At 37.3% G+C, this 21,926-nt stretch overlaps 1 protein-coding gene across 1 annotated transcript in view; it reads right to left on the bottom strand.

The window, feature by feature from the left end:
- The window catches only part of LOC149255985 (myosin-15-like), a 373,652-nt gene that overhangs the window by 199,983 nt on the left and 151,743 nt on the right, over window positions 1–21,926 (bottom strand). The window contains exons 17-21 of the mRNA XM_089460621.1: window positions 7,831–7,962; window positions 7,446–7,555; window positions 7,079–7,139; window positions 6,653–6,830; window positions 4,422–4,627 (exon numbers count right to left, since the gene is read on the bottom strand). Of these exons, the coding sequence (XP_089316747.1) occupies window positions 4,422–4,627; window positions 6,653–6,830; window positions 7,079–7,139; window positions 7,446–7,555; window positions 7,831–7,962 (687 nt within the window). The remainder of the gene's footprint in view (window positions 1–4,421; window positions 4,628–6,652; window positions 6,831–7,078; window positions 7,140–7,445; window positions 7,556–7,830; window positions 7,963–21,926) is intronic.

Raw genomic sequence — 21,926 nt, 5'->3', positions numbered from 1 at the left:
TTAACAATCTCACCCTAAAAACCATTCTCTGATCTCTCCTTGCATATCATCTCAAGTTAGCCTTGCATTTAAAAACTTACCTCCAAGCATAGGCTTGGTTGATAGATTTCTAGGACAATCCTTCTCATTTGGCTTGAGGGGTTTTCGGAACTCTTCGGTGGTTAACATGGTGGCCGTGCAGTCGTCAGAGCCACAATCTCTACAGTGCCAGAGGCATTAGGTGATAGGAGCCTAACAAAGTGTATCGTTAATCAAGCCATTGCTTGCTTCCTGTTCACCTCCTTCCCACAACCTACCTTGGAGCCCAGCGTCAAAATAGTTAAGGGAAAGTCAAACTTAGATTAGGCATTTAATTAAAATTAACCAAGATCTTTGCATTTCACGTAGGTCTTAGGAATTGCATTTCATATAGGATAGTAAGGCATTGAAGCAGCAGTTGCCCATCCGGTACTTGGTCTCAATTTTATAAAGCAACAATGTGAAGAGAACAAATTTCCTTCTACATATTAATTATTCCAGAAATTTGAAATATAAAAATATCCATGAGGATATAAATATATATTAAAAATTTATGAGTAAGAATGATTATACAATGAGAACGAGAGGCTTGCTAATATACCAAGCAGGTGTCTCTTCATGGAAAGTCATGTCTCATTTAAACGTGACTCTTCAACCTAATTACTAATTAACTAATCATTATTTATGATTATTATCATTTACATTATTTCCTATATATTTATTCATAACATTGCCTTCCTCCTCAAAAAGCTTTGTCCTCAAAGCTTGTCGATGAAAAAGGCTTGATCTCTTTTTCGGTTTTGAATGTCTTTTCGTCTCTGAATAATGATCTTCATCAATACAAGTTGATATGATCTTCTAAGTGACAAACAAAATTGTGGCATTGAGAAGGGATCAGACCATCCTAGATTAATCTTCTGTGGAATATTCTGATCACTAGAATTTTCTAACGAACTGTCATCATAGGACTGGATTGAGGTTACATCAATATTCTTTAGAACATAAATTAGTTGTTTATGTTTTGAATAGTCCTGATACGTAGCTTGTTTGAGTTGTCTACTCTCATGATTCAGGTGTCAATATGGAACGTTTTTGGTTTGACTTCCCTTATTGGGCATGTGGCATTTTTTTAATTTTCTTCTGGCAAAGATGTCGTTGAGTTGGTTACGGAACATTCACTTGGGATGTTCATTGTCTGAACTGCAACATCTAAGTTTGCATTTTCTTCAACTTGCTTGTCTTCTTCCTGAATTGTGACATTCACTGCACCGGTATCTATTGTTTTTTTGTCAACTTGAATTCCTACATTTGCTGCTTCCTTCTCGATAAGTTGTTGTACCTTTTTTTCAATGAATTTTTATCCTTCTTAAGTTTCTTAATTTGTGTCAGTAATTTTTCACTATGGTTTTTAAGCTGAGGAACTTCTTCATTTTTGTCAGCAGTGATCTTGTCAACTTCTCTTTGCATATTTTGTAGAACATTTTTACCTTCTTGAAAAATTACTTTTGAAATATCTTGTATGTCATCTGGCATTACTAAATTTGGCTTCAATGTAACATATTGAAATGTTATTTTTTTCTTTTTGTATCAAAATGTCAAAAACTTTTTTTCATGTTCAGGATGAAAGAACCTAGGGTTTCCATCCATGGGGATCCCAGAATAATGTCACTTGGGTCAGTCAATACGGATTGAACCAAGAATTGTGATATAAATGTATAATTGCCAATGTTTAACTGCAAATCAGTTATTTCGTATTGTTTTTTTAAACGGTCTAATTTTTCGATTTTATTTGACTCTGGAACTACTAATTGGTTTGCGATTTTAGGCGTTATATATTTTTTATCTTCGACAGGAGAGATAGCAATAGTGACATCTTTTCCTGCAATAGTAACTTTAATTTTAAATAGTATTTTAGCATAACCAATTGAGGTTTCTGAAAATCTTCCTTCTTTGATCTTTGATTTAAACTCCATTTTTCCTTTCGTCGACAAGTTTATTGACTAATACTAGGTAAATTTGAATAATCTTTGGATGCTTCCAAACCTCCTTATAATTTTATAACTAGGCACTTGGATATATATCGACTACTTAATAAAAAGTTTTTAGTATATATCACCACCTTTTTTTCAAATAATTTTTTTATAAAACCTTTAAGGTTTTTTGGCTTTAAATATTTTTTTAATATATATATATATAAAGTAAATGTCTTTTTGAACATGAAACGAAGTGGTGGAGGGGCACGGGCAATTTTCATGGGTGCTCGAATGTTTGACCGATACAACGGTTGACCACTATGACAACTTTTCGATGGAAGAAATTTGTCTGGCGGATTGTCGGATTTATGCTCAACTAGGATTTTTTTTTTTTAGTGTGTGGATTGCCACATGAAATGGACAATGAAGAACCGTTGTCATAGGAAGGCAAACAGGGCAGAGACATGAGGTTTAGGCAACACAATGACGAGAAACACAGGGAGTGTGAACATGTGAACAATGACGGGGAAGGCAGCTGACGAGAGAGTGGGACAGGGACCAGTGAAAGATGGTCGCAAGGTTTCAAGGCGACTGTGGTCGCTAAGGTTGCAGAGGTATAGTCGTGTGGTAGTGGAGAGGTTTTCCATGCATTTTATGTCAAGCGAATGGAAGGATAGGTGTTGATGGACTTACATAACGGCAGTTTGTGGCTAAGTTGCGGCTTTAGTGGCTGTGCGGTGTAGGTGCGACGGACGGCAGCAGAGATTGTGCAGGCAACGAAGGATGTGGTGGTTTCAAGAAGCTGGGGAGTGGTCGTCGTTTTCTTTGGCAGCTTACGGATTTAGTTCCAGGTTGATCGGCAGTGGCTGTGCGGTGGCCGCAATGAACTACGAGGGCTGTTGGAGGTCGTGGGACGATGATTATTGGACGCAGTCGAGGTGGAGGCTGACGGGGATTTCGCAGGGTTGTCGGCTGACTATGTGTCCGCGGTGCCTGCTCAGCCGGTTGTTGTCCAGGCTGTCGGCTACCAGTTAATGTGAATTTTTTTTTGTATAATTGTTTGTTTGTTTTATATATATATATAGTCTTTTATAATATTTTTTTTCAAGCTTGGATTTTTTTATTTTTTTTCACGACCCTTTTTTTATTTTTATTTTTTGAATAATTCCTCTATATATTTTTTTAAATCTTTTAAATGGCCAAAGGCCTAACGGAAAATCTAGTGGAATGGAGAATCTCCATGACTGGCGAAACACCTAGATCACGACGACAACAAGGTTGATAATAGGTTGATGGCCAAAAGCCTGGTGATCAGCCAAACGTGGCTCCGATACCAAATGAGGCAAACAAATTTCCTTCTACAGATTAATTAATCCAGAAGACTTGGAATATAAAAATATCCATGAAGATATAAATATATATATATATATTAAAAATTTATGAATAAAAATGATTACACAATGAGAACAAGAGGCTTGCTTATATACCAAGCAAGTGTCTCTTCATGGAGAGTCATGTCTCATTTAGACATGACCCTTCAACCTAATTACTAATTAACTAATCATTATTTATGATTATTACCATTTACGTTATTTTACATTATTTCCTATATATTTATTCATAACAGAGTGTTGACTCAATAAGGCACTAGTCTCAAAATATAAATTCAATCTAATCCTTAAAATTTTGCTAGATTTAACCAGGTGCTATGCCACTCAATTGTGTCTCCCGGACTAGTTGGTTCCCAATTTGCCCTTCTTTATTGCATTTCCATAGAGTCTACCCCCCATAGCCTGCTGTTGGGAGACAGCCAGAACAAAGAGGTTGGGGATCAGGTTGACATCCCCCAACCGAGTCATTGTCACAGTGCCTATACAATTTGAGCGACAACACTCACTATAGCTGGAATCAAAGAATATGCTTGCATGTGAGCAGATCTACATAGATCTGCAGCAGATTTCAGATTCCTGCACAGTATAGTAGTATACTAATGGATCTAATAAGTTTTCCTTGCAATTGAAAAGGGAGAAGCTGTTTATTCCATCATATTACACAGTTACACAACTGTATTCTGGTTGAATGCAGAAACATTGCCATAATTTAAAAAAAGAATTATTCAAATACACACATTCAGACCATGCATGTTGATTAACTAGATCAGCTTTAACAACATCACTCATAACTTCATCTATGTAAGGCAAAATTACCAATTCTCTTAAATTTCTTATAACAAGCTTCAAGTTTCATCTACAAATTTAACTGCATGTCACACCAGGACCACTCTAGCACATCAAAAATATACCTACATACATAATATATAAATAGATGCACTCAAACATTATAACTGAACCAAAAATTAGTTACATATGCCAATAAATTGTTAGGAGCAATACTACTGAAATCAAAATGCCTCCAGCTTAGCAATGTCACCTGAATTTTAACTGCAGCAATTGTTTTTTTTTTCATAAAATATGCTTGACGTGCAAAAGATGCACGAACTCCAGCCTGTATAGCAATGGCTGCTGAATGGAGGCGCATGTATGCTCTCCGCATAAGCCACTTACGAGTATTCTTTTGAATAAAAATAGCTGCAGCTTCCCTTCGTTTAGCTTCAAAAAACTTCCGAGCAATGCATCCTATCCATCCAAATAATTGTATGAGATTTTTTAGATTCAAATTTTGAGAACATAATCAATGTCAAAAGAAAAAATCAAATTTGTAGAAACTCTCTCTCATGTATTTAGATTCTGGGCGGTTTTTCTTATTTTCTCTGTTCAGCATTTTTACCTTCATTACATATATTAAACTCGTTGTCTAAGAGGGTATATTACCAGTTTGAAACCAATGTCAAATCAGAAACAAGAAACAGAAAGGCATCAGCATGATTTTACATGAGGATTGCAAACAACGTAAGCCAAGGAGATTTATAATCAGGACTCAACAAAAACTATGCAAGTGTGTTTCCATGTTGTCCAAGAAGTCTCTAGACAACTTGTCTCTGGGCAACTTCACGAGGACATTAGCGGTTCAAAATTTCAAGCATATAGGTATCACAGATGAATGTAACTAATCTGAAAGAACCTCAAAAAAACCTACTGTCTGAACCAAAAAGGGAGTTACAGAGATTACAATTGCATATGCAATTTGAACTAAAGCAGGTGTGTCATTTGACAGACAAGAGCTCAACGTAACAATGTCAAGCCAATTTCTTGATCATATAACAGAAATAAACCAACAACAAGAGATGTAAACACTACCATTACATAAAGAAATTTCCTTTTCATATAACAAACATAAACCATCCCCCAAGAGTTAGCTCAACCGGTCAAATCAGTGCCTCGCCAATCGGGAGGTCACAGGGTCAATTCCCGAAAGCTCTTGGGGTCAGGTCAGCATAGGCCGAGGGGTGTGATCCCCTTCGGGGTTCGATCTACCCAGTTCTTACCGTGGACGTAGCGGCTACCCAGTGACCATGGGTATCCGTGAACCACATGTGAAAAAAAAAAAAAAAAAAACAAACATAAACCAGCAATAATAAATGCAAATAGTACCATTATACGTACCATGATATAGTCTTAAAACTGTTCCAGTACCACAAACAGGAAAGTACTAGTTTTTGTGAGTGATTAGCTTGAAATTGAAATGGACTAACTTTTGTTGCATCCTATGTAATATAACCCATTAAAATAATGTTCTGGAACAACTCAAAAGGAGTGAGGATTCATGCCCAAACTCATGCCAGTTCAACAAGAATAAAATTCTCTTCTGTGCAATGAACAATCTCATTCAGTTGACCATGAATATGCATAATACCTTTCTTTAAGGTATATCCAAACCTCATATACCCCAAAGCAACTGTATGCATAAATAACAGAAGTCCAACAAATGTGTTTTCTCTGAGACTATATAAATTTCATTCTTCAGAAATCACTAATCTAATCTTCCAATGATTAAATTGCAATGTCAATACTTGAAAATCAACAAATGACAAAAATTTCAAACTGGATATCTGCATTGCAAGAATATAGGGCACTGAATCCATATACAAATAGAAATACATCATCCACTTTTGAAAGATAACGGAATGATAAATCTAATTACACGAAGGTGGGAAGGCTTGAAGCATGCGGAGACAGGTAACTCTACTAATACAAAAGTGGGAAGACTTCAAGCATGCAGAGACAGGTAACTCTAATGTGACAAACGTGGGAAGCCTTGAAACATGTGGAAACAAAACTTTGCAATGGCGTACAAAACCTGCAGCAAATAAATAAGAAGAACAAGAACCAACACCAGATTGTCTTGTGTTTACAACTTCAAAAGTAATAATAAAACAAAATAGTCACATTATTGCATTTTTTTGCATCTATGGACTAAACCTGTTCACCTTAGTTTTCCCTACTATACACAACACAGGGAACAGAAAAATAAATAGCAATTTGTATTGCTTTAGACAATCTTTATGGCCAAACCTACGAGATATCAGGTAATACAGAAACAAGAAAATGAACGTCATGAGAATTTCAAAGAACACGAAAGGAAAACTGCAACCAATCTTTATTTTAGCATGCAATTTATGTTCAATCTTTAATATAAATAATAAACCCTGATTAAAGTAATGATGCTGTTAATACTTCTGAAGAAAAACCAAAAATACCTACCTCGGCAATAAGTTTGAATATTAATCGCAGCCCTGCATGTCCGTATGAACTCCTTGCGTGCAATAAAGGTCCGCACTTGCCGTTGAATACGTTTTGCAGCATTATTGAGAGCTTCTGCTCTTCGGGTATCCAACTCAACTATCTGCCCAGCTCTGAGGAAAACCTTTGTTTTCCCCAACTATGAATAATACAAGGCATTTTTCAAGGCAAACAAATGATTCATTATGTAGCAATTGAAACAATAAGAAATAAAAGCCTCAAGCTCCATGAAATTAAGCATCAATTCTTAAATCTCAACAATTAGTTGCACTTCTACTGCATGTAAAACTCACATAAGAAAGACTATTATAACAATCGTCAAGGTAGATCCTTAAAATACAGCAAGAAAACAACTGTGTTTCTAAAAACTAAGATGGAGAAACTTACTTGGTAATTGCTAAGGTTCAGTTTGTCTAACAACTTTTCTGTGGCAGCTTTCTCGTCATAGCTGAAGAAACAACAATGAACACATACCAAAATAAAAATATTAACACATTAGTCACTGATAACAGTTTCTATTTCAAAAATCAGAAAAGCCATTCCAACTTCCAGATAGACAAAATATGATTATGGCTACATAACAGAACCAACAATGCCCATTAACTTCACCTATTTTTTTCTTGTATGTTATACAATCATACAATATATTTCCCAAATATATCCTTACATTCCAAGTTATATTCAGATTCCACAGTAAAACATTCCCTGGTTGCAAAAAGATAATCACTAAATCATGTAGCATGAATATTCATACTTTCCATCAATCATCTCAGGTGCTAGCAACCCAAAACGATCTAAAAATTCATCATATGTACATCGTGTTGGATAACCCGCGCAGCTAATCCGTACTGCTTCCAGAACTCCCTGATAAAACAAAGTTATTATCACATCTCTGAAAATAAGTCTAAGGAAACACAACTCATGAATGACTCTAGCATTAAAAGCATTAGAAAGTAAGTGACAAAAGAAGAGCATCAACTGAAAGTACGTGATGTTTGTGGCACATATCTATCCAACATGCCCAACAACAATCAAGAAAAATGCAGTCCCTGACTGAATATAATTGACCTATCAAAAGCTTGATAATAGATACACAAAACTCAATCTACATATTGATTCAACTTCATGAGAAATCTGACCCCACAACGAAGTTGATGCAGCACACTTTTGTTCTCAAAGTTCCATGGTTTGTTATCTGCATTGGGTTTGACACAACGTATAAAGTGCGGTTCAGTGGAGCTTAGTGTCTCCAACAGAGCTTGCAGTTGTTGCTGACAAAATGAAACAAACGACAATCTCAGTTCAGAAGACAATTTTCAAGTAGCTTCATTCACCAAAATATGAACAGATAGAAAATTCACACAGAAATCAAACAACGTTCCAAGATGAAAATTAATAAACAAAGCTCAAATTATTTTGGCCATTAATCTTGAAAAGAGTTAATTATCTACTGTGTGAATGTCAAAAGAGTACACGTAACTGCATCCCACATATGCTTCAGCATCTGTGTGTTAAGAAGGAAATATCATTTTCTAAACAAACTTGATCAACATCACAACATAGATGTAATCCAAAAAAAATTATCTGCTTAAAATTAATGTCTAACAAATACTCCTCTATCAGATCTTGGCAGTAGAATTTTGTCAGCATTGCTAGAGATACCTTAGAATAATGATCACATGATATAAGTCATAATGTACTTAATATAGTTGTGATAGATTAGGTTAGAATTTAAAGAATAAAGGAATGCCCTAGCTCCTTTGGGAATGTTTGACATTGTATTGGCATCTTCATCTGATGGTCTTCATGATAGTATAGAGCGCTTGGCATCCTCCCCTTAATAAATTTAGCAGAAGTGTCCTCAGACACATATTTTTATTAATCAGAGATAAAACATTACATAAGGGGTGAGAGGCATAGCATATACATAATCTCTCTAGCCTCATCTCAACATGTCATGTGTCCTTGATCAACAACTCAAAGATAATCACTATGACAAGGTTTTGACAAGAACTATCTATCTTCTAGGGAATACAAAAATTCTACAATTAACTTTATTATTCTAAAAATAACACATTTTATAATAACTTTATTAATCTAGGAAAACTCTTTAACCAAACAACTAAATAAACATTAGGATTGTGAGGTTAACATTCCCCCACTTTGATCCTTAAATTTATTTTTACAAATGCAAAGTTCTTCCCTGAACTTCGTAAATTTTATTTTTCCTAATGGCTTGATGTTAGTGTTCTTGATTATAGACCTGATGAAGTGATACTTGTTGTCGACACGCATGGTTTTATTATGAGAAAATCAGATTCTTCTTTATCAATGAATAATGTTGTCAGTCCCTTCTAAATAGCACCAATATCCTGCAAAATTCTACATGGCCAAACAATTTCGCATGTTGATTCCCAAGCTGAGATGTATTTTGCCTCTGCTGAGGAAAATGCCATTGTTGCCTGCTTTTAACAACTCCAAGAAACTATTGTTGAACCTGTATTCATTAAATAGCCTGATGTTGATGTTCTGCCATCAATATCACTTGCAAAATCTGCATCTCAATAAGCAATAAGTGTAATGTTCTTATTCTTCTTATAGAGAAGAACAAAATCCTGTGTTCCCTGTATGTACTTAGGACACGTTTTGTTGCATTCCAGTGATTTGCTCTAGGCACATGTATGAATCTCGAATGAATGTTGACTGCATATGACAAATCTGGACAGGTAGTTGTCAAGTAAATGAGGTTGCCAATCAATAGTTGACAGCTTGTACTGATTACCAATGCCCCCCTTCAAATTCTGGAAGTTTTAGGTTTTGTTCCATAGGAGTAAGTGAGGTTTTACAATCTACCATGCCAAACTTCTTCAACAAATCTGTAGAATACTTGGTTTGACTAAGGAAGATTTGATGACAATGTTGTGAAACTTCTACTCCAAGATAGTACCAAAGTGGCCCCAAATCTGTCATTTTGAATCCCTTTTGAAGTTCATGTTTCACCTGCTTGATGTGATCTTCATGATCGCCTGTAACATTTAAGTCATCAACATCAAGAACCATGATAAACAAGTTTTATCATTTCATCCTGAAATAAAGAATATCATCAAACTCACTCCAATGAAAACCAATGTGCCTAAGGTATTCATAAAATTTGGCATGCCATGCTCTGGGTGCTTGTTCCAAGCCGTATAAACTTTTCATGAGTTTACAAACTTTATGCCCCATCCCTTCAACTTCAAATCCTCGGGGTTGAGTCATATAGATTTCTTCCTTCAAATCACCATTAAGAAAAACACTTTTCACATCCACTTGATGAAGTTTCCATTCAAACTGTGCAGCCAAATTTATCACCATTCTTATTGCATTCCATTTTATTGTTAAGGCAAACGTTTCTTCATAGTCAATCACTTCTTTTTGACAAAAGCATTTAGCCAAAAGTCTTGCTTTATATTGTTTTATACTTGATTCGATAAACCCACTAGCAACTGTTTGGTTTCACATATGTTGGACAATCTACAAGTTTCCATGTTCCAATTGCAATTACAGTGATATCCATCCACCATTGCCAGATCCCATTCCTTATGCTTCATTGCTTCTGCAAAAGTTGACAATTCAGTGGAGTAATAAGTGACTAAGGAAAATTTTGATTGAGATGAACTCTTAGCCCTTGTCTTGTGTGGCTCATCTTCATGAACATCTTTTAGTAATTGTGTGAACCGTTTTGGCTTGCTCTGTTGTCCCTGTTGTGAAGCTACTACAACAGATTTGTACTGTGTTGAAGAATCATTATCTGAAGAAGAGTTATCTAACTCATGAATATCCATACTGGGGGCTAAGTACTTCTCAATCCAATTTGACTTTCCTTGAGGAATTGTTTTGTCTACTTTCTTTTCCAAGTGACTAAGGAGATTATCAAGCCCATGCACTGTTCGACTTTCTGTCTCATCAAAGACAACATTCCAATTAATAATAAACATCCCATGAGATAACAATTTGTATCCTTTCTTTTCATTTGAGTATCCAAGAAGAATGCATTTCATACTTCTCCTTGTGAACTAACACATAGCAAGTGGAGCCAAAAACTCAAAGATGATTCTCTGAAGGCTTAGCACCATACCAAGCTTCAAATGGAGTAATTCCATCTAAGACTAATGTGGAAGATCTATTCCTTAGATAAACAATTGTATGAACTGCTTCTGCCCAATATCCTGTGCTTAACCCCTTTAAATGCAACATAGATTTGGTCGTTCCTATCAATGTGTAATTCATTCTTTCTGTGACTCCTTTCTGTTGCTGAGTACAAGAATTGGTTAGCTGTCTTATTATTCCATTTCTCCTACAATGACCGTTGAATTCATTTGAAGTAAATCTGCACCCATTATCTGTTCTCAAAGTGGCAATCTTTTTCTTGGTGGCATTTCAACTAATAGTTGAAATTGTATGAATTTGTCAAAGGCCTCTGCTTTCTCCTTCAGAAAATACAACCAAGTCATCATTGTAAAACCATCAATGAAAAGAATAAAGTATTTGCATGCACCAAGAGATCCATAGGACAACAAATGTCACTTAGATTAATTGCAAACATCTGTTTGAATGTCACTTAGATTATTTGCAAACATCGGTTTGAATGTCACTTTAATTGCAAACATCGGTTTGCTCACCATGTACAAGTCGGGAAAGGATCCATCTTTTGTTTTCCAATAATACATGCTTCACAGTTAGCAATCTCCTTTTTGAAATGGGTAAATCCTTTAACCATCTCATCTGCTTTAAGTTTACTAAGGCTTTCAAAATTCAAGCGTCCAAATCTGTAGTGCTATAATCCCAGAGAGCTAGGAAATAAATCCCCTAATGTTTCCAAATCTTGTTTGTGAGAAATGATTGTTCCCAGTAACCATAGAAGTTCTCCATCTTCATTTTTGTTTTGAATTTTTTTTTAACTAAATTAATTATGATCCATCCATCTTCCATGATAATCTGAAGGCCTCCTTGTCTAATGAGTACCAAGGACAACAATTTTTTTCTTTAATGTTGGAACACACCATAAATTTTAAAGTTACACTATTCCAATTCCAGGAATAGAAAAACCGACGGATCCTTTCCAGGTGTATGAGATCTACAATCTGCCAAATAAATTGCATTTAGTTCCATATCTTGATATCTCCAAAAATAATATTTTCTATAACACATATTCTGAGTAGCTCCTGTATCAAGTATCCAATTGTCTTGGGATTCCTATCTTGACAATTTGTTGGTGGCCACTGAATATGCACATTTATTTTCCTCTGTTGTTGTGAATATATAATCATCTTCTTCAATTTCTGCATACTAAGTTGATTTTGGAGCATGAGACTTGAAGTGTTGTTTGAAATTTTGTTTATTCTTCAGCAAATTCTCATTTCCTGTCCTACAATCTTCGACCACATGTCAAATGTCAAGACATCTTTTGCATTTAGGTTGAGTCATTCCTTCAACTTTTTGAAAATGTTGTTGAGATCTCCTGAAGTATTATTGATGTTGACATTTCTTCCTCTTCCTTGGCTTCTTCCACAACCATGGCCAATGTCTTGACTTCTTCTTCTTCCTCTATAACTATCACTGGACCAACCTCTTCCTCTTGTATTTTCATTATAATTACTTCCTCCTATTGTATTGTATGAGCTTCTTTCTCCTCTATCTCTTGTATTTTCATTTGAGGAGCCTGCCCCTCTTGAGCTTTCCCCTTTCCTTGATTCAGTAAGGAGAAGATCATCCCCCAAGTCCTCCTTTTTACAGAATGTATTATCATGTTGGAACAAGTAACTAAGGAAATAAAAAATTTGATTCGCCATTTTATCAGCAATTTGTAATGTTTCTAGAAAGCATTTATAGGAGGGTGGCAGACCCTCCATCAAGATCATGGTCATTAAACTTTTTTCCACATCTCTAAAACCAACTTTTTGAAATTCTTGCTGGATATTTTTCAAATGAGAGATGTACTCCAAAATATCGCCCCCTTCAACCATTTTTTGATTGAGCAATTTAGTATGAAGTTCAACCCTTTTTTCTTCAGATTGAGTATCAAACATCTTTTTAAAAGTTGTCCATGCAATCCAAGTATCATATACACTTCCAATATGAATATAGAGCTCATCAGTCACTGAAGATGTCAACAATGCAAGTGCCTTTTCATCTCTTACTTCCCATTTTGCTAGTTCTCTAGCATCAATGGGCTTAATTGGAGCTTTGTCTCCATTACAAATATCTTTCCACAAATCATTAAAGACTAATGTATTTTGCATATGACAATGCCAAGTCATGTAGTTCTTGGGTCCCTCCAATTTTTCTGATTCAGCAAAGAGACTGACTAGTTTGTCACCGTAGTTTATTTATCAAATGCCCACAATCAATAAATTGAAAACTAAAATCAATCTATCAGCCTTTGCATAAAATCTACATAAGAAATAATATTGACATGTCCTAAGTTGACCAATCCATGGTACCACCATTCATGTGCCTCCCCTTCCGAATGTCAAGTGGAAAATTGAATAGCGTCAACTTCCAACATGGGATTAAGTCGGAACTAGGTGTCCAGTTTTTGCACCCAAGCGCCTGTTGAACAATTTGTTGATCAATCAAAGGAGGGAATGGATAAGTTCCCCATCTTACACATTAGATCCAAATTTTGTTGCCTTGGGCTTGTGTATATACGTAATATTGTTGTATTCATTGAACGTCATGTGTGCTCGAACATTTTCTCCCAATGTTGCATATTCTCAGAGGTATCCTGTAAAGACATTTTGTTTGGCTATTTGTGGGTTTGTTTCCTCTTGATTGTCCAAAAACTGAGGTAGTAAGGGCCCATGGCTCCTTCTACTAGTTTCCCGACTGTTGGATTGAACAAAAGTATTGAAAAACTTTGGATTATGGATGTTGCTCCCTTCAGCACCATTCCTGTTACCAACATTCAAACCATTAGCAGCATTGTTACCTATGCTATGCATGGCCTGGACAATGAGTTTTGTCATCTGCTATTATCCTTGGGCAAATTGCTAATGTCCTTGAGCTAGCAAATTGGCTATATGTTGTTGCCCTTGAATTATCAATTGTAAGAGATCTCTAGGATCATGTTCTTCTTGACCTGTTCTTTCCTCCATGGCCTTAAACTTTAAATCATTAAAGTTGCTAGATTAACCAAGCCACTAGGCCATTCAGTTGTGTCTCCTAGACTTGTCAATTGTCGACAGGCCTTTCATCTTCACATTTCATAGGGACTAGCCTGTTGTAGGGAGATAGCTAAAACGGAGAGGGCAAGGATCAGACTGACAGCCCCACCTTGAGTCGTTGTCGCATTCACTAGTACAATTTGAGCGACAACAAGACCCACAGAGAACACACAAAAAAATACAATTATTGGGAACCTGGAAATTCAACCCCACTAGGAAAATCGACCTCAAGGAAATCAATCCTCTTGAAGCCTGGAAACTCAACCCCACTAGGAAAATTGGCCTCAAGGAAATAGGCACCATTGAATTAGACCTATCCCTCTTTCCTGAACTAAGCCCCCCTAAATTTCTCTAGAGATTCCCTATTGCACTTCTCCTCCCATCTCTTCCTTATTGCAATTCTCCTCACTTTTCTTCAATCTAGTCAAACCTCTCACTCTAGAGAAAACCGCTTCATCCACAATCATGTGTCTTCACCTCTCCCTTAGGCCTATTTAATAACCTCATTAAGCCAAAATCTCTAACCCTAATCTCTTAAGTGATCAATGGCTAGGATTAAGTCCTAAGCCTCACTTGAGAACAACAGTTGAGAATCGAGATCATATCCAAGTCACTTAAATAATTTTATTATTTACCTTAGAACTTTAGCCTTATAGTCCACAATAATTAATTAGATTAGTTATTGTACTTTACCTAAGTTACCTTAGGAAAGAAATCATAATATCACTTACTCCAAGCAAGCATCTAAAGAGGTAATCAAATATCTTCTACAAGCTAAGACACCAAGCCAATGTAGAAGACCTTCCGAGGCTACAAAAATCAAGATTTGTTCACCCCAACTTTCCACTTGTTTATTATATGTTTAGTGGCTATTTGATTGTTAGAGATATTTGCATGTTGTAAATAGCTTATTCAAATCCTCGTTTATAGCAACAAAGTGTAATTTCTTAATTGCATATTTTTGGGAACCTATTTGACCCTCTATTGGTCAAACTAAGCCCTCTACATTTAAGCATCTTGACATTTGAACTCGCTTTCTTTAAATTATACCTTCTATCATCAAAAACCCTAATCTTTGCATGCTTGTCCTTGGGTGAATCTTGTAGTATAATCCTTAGGGGGAATTTAGCCTAAGTCTATTTGGGTTACTTGATCCCTAAGATCTATTAGGGAGCCTCCCTTGCGCGGATTGTATCCAACCACAGAAACGAGGGGAATAGTTGCTGAGATGACAGTGGTAACTCTCCCATTATTTCTCTTAATCTACATTGCTTAGTGAGGCTTTGCACCAGAGTGCTAAATTTTGCAATAACAACCTTATCAAAGGAAAGCTTAAATAGTCAACAAACATAACCATTGTTAGAGATCAACTAAATAGTAATAATGGTGATGAACATGCTATTTAAAAATTAAAGCCATGCAGAACAAGTTTTTTGGTGTTATTGGACGAGTTGTTGAAGCACTTACAGGGTTAGAGTCTCATTTTTCCTTGCTGGATGGATTTCTCAGCTGGGTAAAAAGGGAGCCGACTTACCTCTTTTTGTTAGTTGGGAGAGTCACCACTTGCTGGGTCGTATCTTTGTTACCAGAGAATGAGTCTTGGACTTGAAGGGGTCAAATTTCATACTTTGACTTAGGCTGTGGACCATCTTTAATTGCTGGACATGCTCTTCCTCACAGAGGGCCGTAATCTACCTTTAACAATATCATGTGACATGGTTGGCTGAACGTAGACATGGGTGGCTGATCGTAGTTACAGTCAGAATGAAATTCCGCTTGGCGAGGCGAGTTGGCATAAGGACAACCAAGAAGGGCCTCTGCGTGCTAGGCTAAAGCCTCACGAATTTCCTATGCTGGTGTACAAGTGTCTCTGGGTTTAATTAAAAGCTGAAGCATTGAACAAATGATATATTACAGTGGAGACAACTACCTGGTATACGCTGCTGAAACTACAATCTGACTCGGCCACTGTACTGGAGGGTATCTTGCTAATTCAAAAACCAGATTCATCTATCCCATTGTATCACTGTTGCTTTCTCTTGCATTTAAATTAATGTATGGCTGTTTCATGATGTACATTGCTTATTTGAAGTGAATGCAAGATCATTTTGGGGTTTATACTCTCTGCTTGTAAGCTGTGATAATCCTGTTCACATTTCAGGGTGTGTTCCCAAATCATTTAATATATACAACTACATCAGCATTATCAAGTACAAACATTTTTGGTATTTGATGTTTTTTCACAAATGTTGTGGGTCTTCATGATTGAGAGAGAGTGAGATGCTTTAGATGTTTTTACAAAGTTCAAGGTGGGCGTAGAAGAATGTGGGAGGAAGATAAGTGTTCCCTAGTTCCATATTGGAGATCATTTTATTATGTTTACTGATTTTTGTAAGAAAATAGTCCAAAGGCAAAGAAGTGATGGTTAAAGATAAGGTAATAGGGTTGTAGACATGATGGGGAAATGTTGTAAGATAAATCAGTTCTAGGTGAATGTTGGGCTAAAGTGATCAACATGGCAATATATTTACTGAATAGGAGTCTTGACAAAGCTGTCATACAACTCACATGAAAAGAGGATTGAACAGGGAAAAAGCCAAAGGTTAACCATTTAATATTAATTGGTTTAGTTGCTTATGATAACACTGCATGTAGAACCCTATTATCTATTAGGTATGTTGACGAAAGAGAGCATATACGTTGGCAGATCCTTGCATAAATGAGGTTTTCCTGAGCAAGGACGTTACAATCAATGGAAATTCAGATTAGAATCAAATTGATTATGATATCCTTGAGGTTCAGAAATTCAAGGACCTGCAGAGAAGTCAAGCGCAGAAGGTTGAGCAATCATCATAGAAGTCGTATATGTAGCACAAGAGGCAGAAGAGCTCCCACAACAGTGGAGGAGGTGGAAGGCTTGCAAAAATGACAAAAGAAGAGCATCTACGGTCCAGTAATGGAAGCAACATGCAAGGCTTGAAGACGTGATGAAAGGTCCAATCCTAGATGCTTTGGATGATACCAAATTAGTCCCCGCAAGGGGAAATTTTATGGACCCATACTTATCTTAAAGTGTAGAAACATTGATGATTTTATATGGTTTGGTAATACGCTTGTAAAAGTATTCAAAATTTCTCAGTATTTTATAAAGTTTCTAGAAATTTTTGGCTATTTTTGAAGTAAGCTAAATTTATCCTATATATTTTAGAGTTTGGACACATCATTTAAAAAATGGGAATTGGCAATTTTGTTTTGAAAAAATAATGGAAAATTAGCCCAATGGCAAAATTTACTCCCAACCATGGAAAAACAGTTTGATCGGGGGATGGATGTAAAGAATCCACATGATCAGACATAGGTGGTTGTGGTTCCACTACAGGAAGTGCAGGTTGCAGATGTGATGACACACTTTGCATATTCTGGCAAGCTTCAGAACCTTGGCTTGGTTTAAGACTTACTTTGGTGCCGACGAGTAGATGAGGGCAACTTCTTGAAGTTGAAATCAGATTCTACATCCATGGCAGTGTTATCAGGACTGGACTGAACCGGTCTGGACTCTGAACCAGCCTATCTGACCAGTTTGAGGCCAAAAACAGTTCAGATCGGTAACCTGAATCACTTTTGGCCAGTTCAATACTGAATCGGACCTCTTGAACACAATATATGCAACGATTTTGATGATATCTAGGTATTTGTTGTAGCATGATTTTTTTTTGGATGCTAGAGGCCATGTGGAGCTTGTTTGTTGATGTATTTTTAGTTTAGCAACGGATTGCACTTGGTGCCATTTTGGTTATGTGCACCATTACATGCACATGAATATATATGTTTTCCTTTAAAATTTGAATATTTTATGTGTTTTTGGTTGACCAATTTTTTGTTCTGGTTATTCGACCAGTTCCCAGTCAATGGGGTCTACCGGTTCAATGACCAGTCCAGTTTTGATAACATTGATCCATGGTATATGAGCTGAAAACTTTAGCCAACATTGACACTCATCTGGCTGAAAATTCGGTCATTGATCAGGTGAGGTGTTTAGTGCTAAATCAGCCATGCCGACCATATATCATGGGCAAAAGCTTTGTTAATTTGGTGATGACTTTGAAATCTCCTTCCAGTATTTTGGTATGGAGTCTGGACATTGTCTCCCTTAAATGTACTAACTATGAAAATTCTATCACTGCAGCAACTGATTTATTTTACCTACTTATTTCCCAATAAGTTATTTACGAAAACCATTCAGTAAACATTACAATAAATTATGTTGCATATATCACACCATAATACAGAAACAAATACATGCACAAGAATCAGACACATCAACACACATATTTTGGACAATTGTGCCTGGAAAAACGCAATGCGGGAAAACCGGTACAGCAAAGGAGGATTTTTATTATTCAACAATTCTTCAGTGGTATTGGGTGCCAAACTGGCTACCCAACAAAGAAAAATTCTTTAGCACTTCTCCCAGTCTCAGTGTCAGGCTTGTTGGCCTCTGCGCAGCTCCCAGACCCTCTGCGTCAGCTCCTGCCTCTCTACGTTAGCACTGGGCCTCTCTTCGTCACCCACGCAAGCCCTCTAATGACTGCGCAGTTATGTTGCCTTTCCGTCTGCCTGAGAGGCTCTGTGTATACCTCTCTAACCTTTGTGTTGGTCCTCTAGTGTTGTTCTTGACACTTTGTTCTGTACTCGTTGCCTCTTGCTGCTCTCGAGACCACTAGTTCGAATTTCTGAGCTAACCCCACTCCAGATATCGAATTGGCTGGTCTCCCTCAGTGTGTTCTCCAACTGACCCTCAAGCCTCTTCTTATACTTTTCCTGTTGGTCCTTCAACGGCCGAGATAAAATCTCTAATCAATGGCTAAGATTAGATTTGGCTTGATCCATGACTTTTGGAACCTTCTAACCTAGTTTTATATTACCCATTAATATTTTATTTTTTTCTAAGTTTAGACTTAGGAACTCCATTAAAAATATTAATTATTTTAATATCTCCCAAACTGGTTAGAATCTGCCCAAACCATTTCTGGGTCTTGGGGATCTCATGTGTTTTAGCCTCTCCGGCAATTTTCATGGCTAGAGCACATCCGATGCTGCCCCAAATCAACACTCCATCTTAGCGAGCACTGTGCTCTAGTAATACTCCATACTGAGCATCACTCTGACTATACGGCACCGGTGCCTGTGTTGATGCTAGGCCTCCCCACCCAACATCCTCTACACTATTGCATCATGTATTGTTGCCCATGGCTCTACCTCTTCCACTGTTGCAATCATACGACAACTCCCTCTACATCCATGCTATTGCTGGTCCTTTCTCCCAACATTGCAACTCCCTTTGCATCCATGATGTTGTTGGTCCTTCTTCCTGACACTGCATATGCACTACAACATCTTCTCATCATGCTACATTATGCTACTGCCGACTACTACTGCACTGCAACATCACCACCATTTCTTGTTAAATTGGAAACTAGGGCCAAAATCCATGTGGGTTAGCTTATTTATGGCAGGTGATATTTTTATTGGATCCCTCTCGTCGAGAGGTGTAGGATTGATCTAAAGATCATCCAATTCCGATAAGTATTTATGGAGATATGAATTTATTTTAATTATAGATTTATTATCTAGCCGACCAGCAACTTATGTAGGCTCAAGAAGTCCAAACGTCATGTCTACTCAACCTATACATTTTGGTATAAATAGAAGAAAACTTTAAGTCATTCGAAACACTCACTCTCTCATGATCTCTCTTCATCTTGTTTTGGGTTTGATGGAGAAGAGATCTAAAAAGAGTGCCCTAATATCTACGTTGCCCTAATGAAGATGAAATGTTGGACATCTAGACGCAGTCACAGAGGATCCTTATACGTTGTATAAAGGTGACCGTAATAAGCCCTAGCCGCAGTGATAAAAGGAGGCACAGCTGCAGTTGAAATGGAGCCATCCTAACACAACAAGGAGACCTGCTATACGCAAACAAATTGTGCAACCGGTTATACGCAGTCCTGTTCACCCAAAGGATAAAACATCAAAGGGTAGCCGCAGTAACGTGAAGGGTTGCCGTAGTAACATGAAAGGTAGCCATAGTAATATGGTGAAGCCGCAGTGGAAACTCAACGTTGTAATGAAGGACCTTACCACGCAATCCATACAAGGCACTATATAGCACAGTCATGGAACCTCAACGCTGTTAATATAACGCAGTCAGGGCAACAACACTCTAATGACTTATATATGTTGGCAAATGAATATACGCTGGGCATAGAGATTATACGCTGGCAAAATGAATATACGTTGGGCATAGAGATTATATACGCTGGCAAATGAATACACTGGGCATAGAGATTAACACGCAGGCATGAAGACTCAATCATGGGACAGTCATACGCAGTCTATGGTGACACTCAACCCTAGCCGCAGGTCATAATAATACGTATACGTAGATCAAACATGTTGTACTTAATGATACTTATGCATAGGTCATGGCATATCATCATATACGCTGGAAATTAACGCAGCAAAATATATTACAATGTGGGTTAGTCTGACTACAAATTATAAAGGTTAGACATACGCATGACAGGAGGACGCAGTCTCGACATATCTGGGAATGAAGAGACTCAGTCTCGGCATAATGGTTATCCTAGTGAAAATATCCAGACCTGACTTCTAGCAGCCTCATTATATATTAGCAAGGTCAAGATCTCAATGAAGCAGTGATGGATGATGATGAATGAGATCATGTGCATAGGCAGCACAATGATGCATGGGGCATGGGCAGCTCATGGGCAGTATGATGTATGGGCAGTATGATGTAGCTCATGGGCAGCATGATGTATGGGCAGTATGATGTAGCTCATGGGCAGCATGATGTATGGGCAATACGATGTAGCTCATGGGCAGCATGATGTATGGGCAATACGATGTAGCTCATGGGCAGCATGATAATGCATGATGGTGCTACACGCTCAGGTGCAGCAAATGGACGAGATGCAGCATGATGATAGGTGAAGGAGTCACCTTGGAGAATCAGTTGAAGCAGAATGTCTTCAACTGATCTTATCGTTATAAGAAATGATCTATGCTAGATCTAGATAAGTCAAAGTGTTGACTTCTATTGTAAATGTACTATCTCTCTCTCTCTCTTTCTCTGCTGAACTTTGAAGAACATAAAAGAAGAACTGATCAAGGGATTCCCCACACATTGTGGGGTTTGTCCCTGGCTAGCACCACATCTTGTGTCCTCTTGTCTTCCGCGATTTATACTTATGTTCTATCTGTAGTTTACTTTAATGCTCATGTGATTGCTAACTGTGAAAATTTAAATAAATTGCTCTAGCATAGAACATACCTAAAATTAACATTTCTGATACTGAAATGGATTCTTTATCATCCCCATCTTTTCCCTGAAATAATCAAACTTTGTTCTTCCAGGGGCCTTGGTGAGGATGTCTGCCACTTGTTCTCCTTTAGGAGTGTAGCTCAATTGTACAGCGCCTCGTTGGACACAGTCTCTGACAAAGTGACACCGGATATCAATATACTTTGACCGATCATGAAACACTAGATTCTCAAAGAGCTTAATGCAACTCTGGTTATCACACATGATCCCGGTCGCCTCCATCTTTCTTCTGAATAGGTTCACAAGCAGTTTTCTAAGCCATATGGCCTCGCACGAAGCTATGCTTGCAGCCATATATTCTGCATAAGCTAAGCTCAGAGCTACAGAATTTTGTTTCCCGTTGCACCAGGAGGTCATTCCTGATCCAATGTTGAAACAGTACCCAGAGGTACTTTTCCGATCCACTGAACTTCCAACAAAATCTACATCAATAAATCCATTCAATAGGATATCCTTACTCCTGGTGTACAAGAGTACATAATCGACTGTTCCCTGTATATATATCTGAGAACATGTTTGGTTGCTACCCAATGCGCCCTCTTCGGCTCAACCATGAACTGAATGAGGGTGTTGACAACGTAACAAATGTTTGGCCTAGTATTGACCAGATACATCAGGGACA

The sequence above is a fragment of the Pinus tabuliformis genome, chromosome 7 (genome assembly GCF_031772625.1).
Source record: "Pinus tabuliformis cultivar Carrire ecotype Pingquan chromosome 7, CPIR1, whole genome shotgun sequence".
NCBI lineage: Eukaryota > Viridiplantae > Streptophyta > Pinopsida > Pinales > Pinaceae > Pinus > Pinus tabuliformis.
This window is presented reverse-complemented; position numbering and strand designations above follow the sequence as displayed.